The following is a 6,665-nucleotide window of genomic DNA, read 5'->3' as shown; positions in this document are numbered from 1 at the left end:
ATGGTTCGAATATGCGGTTTGGGTTACGATCACAAAAACAATTGTGGTGTCAGGGGAACAGGTATATATGATGCGTTGATCGCGGATCGTATCACGGTTATCGCGATGCAAATTTGGTTTAAAGATAGTAAAAGATTAGAGCCATCAATGGCGAGATATCGTAGAATGAATACTAAAGGATTAGAGCCGTTAGTGGGGAGATCTTTCACTATATCTTTGAATAGGAAGTAACTTTTGAGTAAAACAATGTATGTAACTTTCAATAAGGGGTGATTTGGGATTGGAATGTTTTATTTGGACAAAATCGCGGGTTTTTTTACACCCCTTGTTGATACGGATAATCTTTTTTTTTTTTTTTTTGATACGGACAATCTAGGTTCGGTCAATTGAAAATCCTTTACAAAACGGCCCAACCAAGACATCGCGGCCTTGTTTTTACACCATGGGTGAGGCCCTAGTCTTAATTGCAAGGGAGTGGGGAGGAAATTATTATATTCGATTCCTAACTGTCAATTATTGCTGAAATTTCAAAGTAATGCAATTTCACTAAGATATTCCCAAGCTACGAAATCACATAAAATAGGGGTCAATATTTTTAGCTGATTTGTCAAACAAAATTTTATGCGTTCTTAAGCTTTTGCAAAAGGCTTTCAAATGATGCTGAATGATATCCTGCTGCATCCAGGCTTCATTAGAGAAATTTTGCCTTTGATATTCTGCTTTTTGAACATCCACTTCATTAGTATCACTGCTGATGTTACCCTGTTAGTTGATAAATGTGTCAGTAGTAAGGTAACTGTTGATGGAGGATACGCCGAAAATGTCAATAAGCTACTGTCTGATCTGTCCTCAAAAGCCTCAGATATCAAGTTTTATAATTCCACGGTTGGAGATACGCCTACCAAAGTACGTGGCCTGTTTCAATGCCGGGAGGACCTAAGCCCACGAGTTTGCAGTGAATGCGTTAATGCTGCAGCTAAGTATATAAATGAAAAATGTCCTCTTTTTGAATCCACTAATTTGTGGTATATGGAATGCTCTTTATGGCTTTGCAATAGTTCCATATCTTTAGAGGACGTAACAAAACATACTTTCTTTTGGGGCTCATCAGTTGAGATTGCGAATCCAATTCAAGTTAATGCAGTACTGACAAAAACATTTGAATCCATGATCAAGGTTGCGGCTAATGATTCATCCCTTGCTCATATTGCTATGAAGGAAGCAACCTTTCCATCATCGTCTGCTAGACTTTACTGTCTTGCACAGTGTGCGCGTACCTTAAATGGATCTGAGTGTGCTTTCTGCCTAAAAAAAAGCTCTTAATACCTCTGCACATCAATTCAATAGATCAGCTCAAGCAATCTTTCTTCCAGGTTGTCGATTGATGTATAACACAACTTTATTCTATAATGTGAGTTACCTGTCATCGCCTTCCCCTAACTCAGCCTCACTACCTTCAATCAAAATCAAGTCCAGAGGTTTATTTTACACTCTTTACATATTGACTCTGATTAGTAATTAGCTTAGTATCTATAATTTTCTTATGTTTTTTTTTTTATTGTAATCTTTGGTTCCAGGGAAGCCCTTGGCTGCCTCATATATTGGTGGAATAGCAGCAAGCTCTGGAATCATGGCAATAATATTTCTTTCCACTACTTGGTTTTGTTTGCGAAGGAGGAAGATGAAAATGAGATTACAGGACATGCTTAAAGAAACATCCAATATTAAAACATTTTATGGTAACATTTTATTCAGTTATAACTTTTTTTTTTTTTTTTTTTGGTTCTAGCAGGTTTGTTTAATCAAGAAATTTTCTTCATACACATGTTACCTGTAACTTTGTAAGTTATATAACGCAATTTGAATTTCCAATGTACTTGTTGTTACCTGTTATTTGACAACGGTGTTTGTTGTTAGCTAGACACGATACATTTCCAGTAGCTCCTTAAGACTAATACTTTGAAGCGTAGAAGTAAATTTTTAATTATATATGTGTTTGCAGATGATATGGAAGACATTAGGAACATAGGATCGTTGCAATATGAGTTCAGCACTATAAAAATTGCAACTGACAATTTCTCCAAGGATAATAAACTTGGAAAGGGTGGATTTGGCGAAGTCTATAAGGTAACCGTGAAGGCGTGAACTGTTACAATCTTTATCAGTCTTATGTTGATTCATGACAATTGGATGTGAGCACAACTACAAACTACTATGTTAATTCGAAAACGTTACAAACAAAATTGTTACTACATATTTACAGTTTTAAGTCCTAAAACAAACTCACAACAACAACGAACGAGCCTAATTTTTTTATAAATGGCCTTGGAAGTTGGAACATTCAGCAAACAGTAGGTCTTCTAGTGCTTTTATTGTTGATTAGGTAGTCTATTGTAAGATAATTCTTAAAAGAATGTAGTTCACTTGTATTTCTATTAGGGAAGGCTTGAAAATGGGAAAGAAATAGCTGTGAAGAGGCTCTCAGAATATTCTGAACAGGGCACCTTAGAGTTCAAGAATGAGGTTCTTTTGGTTGCAAAGCTCCAACATCGAAACTTGGTTAAATTACTGGGATTCTGCTTATCAGAAAAGGAAAAGATACTGATCTACGAGTTCCTACCTAATTCGAGTCTTGATCGCTTACTATATGGTACATCATAAGCAGCCTTAAAATACTACTCCCTCAGTCCCTTAATTAGATGCCTACTTCTCTTTATTAGGTGAGTAATAAATGTTAGAAACAAGCATCTAATAAAGGGACGGAGGGAGTACTATGAATGTTATTATTCCTCTACACTGCATGCATTTGACATAGTATGCACTCACAGACCCACTGAAGCGTGCATCATTGGATTGGAAAACAAGGTTTAGCATCATCACCGGAATAGCAAGGGGGCTATTATATCTACATGAAGACTCACGACTGAAGATAATACATCGGGATCTAAAATCTAGTAACGTACTCATTGATGAGGCAATGAATCCAAAAATTGCTGACTTTGGCCTTGCTAAGCTTTTCAGCGTGGATCAAACCCAAGGGGACACCAAGAGAATTGTAGGAACATAGTAAGTACTAGTACCAATTTAGTACGTTTGTCTAGCATTTTTACTGAAGAATTGGACACTATTTTTAATAATGTCCTAGTTATGATGATGCAGTGGATATATGGCTCCAGAGTATGCATTGGCAGGTCAATTTTCAGTAAAATCTGATGTTTATAGTTTCGGGGTCATCGTCTTGGAGGTGGTCTGTGGCCGGAGGAACAATTTCTTCCGTCGACAACAACATGAAGAGGGTTTACTACACCGAGTAAGTTTCAAATAAAATCAGTTGACATCTTCCTTTAAGAAATTACTCCTGAGATACTAGCAGTAGCAGGAGTTGTTTAGTACTTTGGTTATGATCACAAAACGGAAAAAGTAGCTTGCATGCTTAGTCCCCCAGGACAAGTTGAACTTCTCAGGAAGTCACTCTTCCTGTAATTAACCAAAACGCTTTCTGCTTCTCTAGTTGATGATATTACTACTTGGGAATTGCAAATTATGGGAATTGTAACTTTCTATATATATATATATATATATATATATATATCCAACTAAACATTAATTAGGCCATGTTCACTCCACTTCAAAAAATTAGTATTAAGTAAAAATAATTTCAATTTAGTAAAAATAATTTCGGTTCAATAAAAATAAGTTCAGTTCAGTAAAATTTAGTAAGGCCCCGTTCACTTCACCTTATTTTTGCTGAACTTAAATTATTTTTACTGAACTGGAATTATTTTTGCTGAAGTGAAATTATTTTTATTGAACTGAAATTATTTTTGTTGACCTGAAATTACTTATACTGATTTTTTATTATAAATCTTCTTTATAGTTAGTGAATTTTACTAAATTGGACTTATTTTTACTGAACTGAACTTATTGAAGTTATTTTTATCTAATATTTTTTTTTTAAGGTGAAGTGAGCATAGCCTAACTATAAAGAAGAAATATAATACAAAACCACTAAAAATAATTTGTAAAAATAATTTCAGCAAAACTAAGATAAAGTGAACGGAGCCTTAAACACAATTTTGCAACAAATGTCATAAACATGCCAAAATCATTACACGGGCATGGAGGCTGTGGAATGAGAATGCTGCACTAGAGCTGGTAGACCCTTTATTAAAGAACAACTTCTCCATTCAAGAGGTGCAAATCTGCATCCACATAGGTCTTCTCTGCATCCAAGAAGATGCAACTAAAAGGCCTGGAATGACCTCGGTTGTTGCTGCACTGAACGGGCAGTCTGTTACTCTATCTTTGCCTTGCTCTCCCCACTTTCTCTCAGCTAATGTTGACACTGATGAAGATCAACCAATTCTTCATGTTCATAGCGTTGATGTATACACGGGACCTGAGAATATTACAGAACTCTGTCCTAGATAATGCCACAAAATGCAGTATTTATCAATCCTGTGAAACTAATTCCTATTCACTACACCCCCCTTTGGCTAGTATTACCTACTCCCCCCCTTGAAATTACTGAAAAACCCTTCCACCACTAACCACACCCCACTAACTGCAGTAAAACATTTAACCTTACCCAAGCAGTTACCATCCACTTTCCACGGTAACTGCAGTAAATGCAACTTCCCACCCAAAAAACCCATATATATACGAATTAAAAAAAAAATTTCAAAAAATTGATCCAATTCTACACTCTTCTTCATTCATAATTTCTCTCTCCATTTTCTCTCTCATCAAGCGTATGAACAAGCAAAATTCATACTAATTTCTGCAATTTCTTATAATCGATCAACAATGAGTACTCTACAAGAAGAACATGCATTGCAAAAATCTGCTGAAAAATCAGAATCGTAAGTATTTGAGCAATTTTTTTCCAATTAAACCCTAATTTTTTGAAATTTTGTTCAATCGCAAGTTTAATTTTGTTTAATTTTTTGGTAGAACACAAAACGAATATCCAAAGGACGACAAAGAAGATCCAAAGGACGACAAAGAAGATCCTGAAGCTTTGTAAGTGAACAATTTTAAGAATTAAACACTTAATTTTTTAAGATTTTGTTCAAAAACGAGTAAGAAAACTACTAATTTGTATAATGTGTTTTGCAGAAAACAAAAGGAGAAGGAGCAACCAGAAAACAAAGATCCTCTAGTTGATCCTAAACTTTTGAAAGACATAATAACGTCTAGTGGTACTCTTGAAAAAGAAATGTCTTCAGTTCCAAGGTATAATGGTCAATTATGAATTACTAAATGTTCATATACCTATTTGAAGTTGTACATTTGAATGTTGATTTTTAATTACATAAATATACATGTTTGTACTTGCACATTTATACATATATAAATGTTCATTTTACTGCAAAATTATGAATATGTACATATTCATTTATACAATTGTACATTTTATTGTAAACTTATGAACAAATATAATATATGATACTTTTTTCCTATTAAAATGCAAATCACTGTAATTAAGAAAAATGAACATTTATATTTTATAAAATGATCAATTACAATTTGTGTTATAAAACTATCATTTCTAGGCTAATTCAGTGCCTTGTTTGTGGATGTTATATATGAAGTTGCATGCAAACTGATATATTGATGGTAACTTTTGATATTGTAGTGTTGAACCATATAAAGTGAAACACATGATGAAATTTAGATATGGAAATTCTAAACCTAAAATTGAACAAGAGATTATGCAGCCAATTATTTCCAATGAAATAAAAGAAGACCATAGTAGTTGGTGGGAACCATATATTGATAGAAACATGTTAGACCCCAAGTAAGTTAATTTATGTAATTTACTTATTTCCATAACTAATTATATGCATGTCATTTTTCTGAAATAATTCTTAAAATTCTAGTGAGAAAAAAAAGTTCAAGATAACTTTTATAATGTCAAAATCAAGGCCAGAGACAAATCAACCAATAAGGTATCAAATTTTAATATGACCATTGTTTATTTCAATTACATTTTTAATTTAATATAACAATGTAAAATATAACCATTGTTTTCAATTAAACTTTTTATTTCAAACAATTTTAATTAAAACAATTGAACTTAAAAACAATGCAGAGAAACAAATCAAGAGATGTCAACTGCTGTTGATAAATCACAGAAAAGGTAAATGTTCATTTTGAAATTATTAAATAATCATTTACATAAATACAAATGATTAATTTTATACTGTTACAATTTTTGCCTTTCAGTGATGAAGAAAAGAAAGAACCAACTCCTATGGCTCATGATGTAGAAAAACCAATGAACAAGGAGTAAGTATGCATAGAATAATTAATGTTCATTATCACTATATAATATAAAGATATGTTCATTATCACTATATAATCATAATCAACTGTTTCAATTTTTATGCTGTTTGTTATCTAATATATTTAGTATTATTTGAAAATAATACAGCAAAATGGAAGAAATGCAACATGATGCAAGAAAAAATCCAAAGTTTGCAAAAAGAACTCAGAAAATTCTTCAAAAGCTGCAGAAGAAGAATCTGAAGTTAAAATTAACAAAATTGAAAAAAGAAAAAGTTGGTGATGAAAAGAAATCAATTGAGGAAGGTAAACCTGTAGAGAAGCTGTCAAAAGAGGAAGGTGAAGGAGAAAAACCTATTGAAGGTAAATGTTCAATC

General features: G+C 33.0%; 1 protein-coding gene across 1 annotated transcript; it reads left to right on the top strand.

Annotated features, from left to right (window-relative positions):
• LOC145583474 (cysteine-rich receptor-like protein kinase 8) lies at positions 1 to 4,431 on the top strand. Its single transcript, XM_081640705.1, has 9 exons — positions 1 to 188; positions 744 to 1,265; positions 1,348 to 1,478; positions 1,578 to 1,739; positions 2,003 to 2,127; positions 2,440 to 2,650; positions 2,829 to 3,066; positions 3,160 to 3,275; positions 4,082 to 4,431. Exons 1-9 carry the CDS (start codon positions 1 to 3, stop codon positions 4,429 to 4,431), a joined length of 2,043 nt encoding a protein of 680 aa, XP_081496831.1.
• The last annotated feature ends 2,234 nt before the right edge of the window (positions 4,432 to 6,665 follow it).

The sequence above is a fragment of the Chenopodium album genome, chromosome 15 (genome assembly GCF_948465745.1).
Source record: "Chenopodium album chromosome 15, dcCheAlbu1.1, whole genome shotgun sequence".
Taxonomy (NCBI): domain Eukaryota; kingdom Viridiplantae; phylum Streptophyta; class Magnoliopsida; order Caryophyllales; family Amaranthaceae; genus Chenopodium; species Chenopodium album.
Note: the sequence above shows the minus strand (reverse complement) of the source record. Positions and strands in the feature narration are given on the sequence as shown.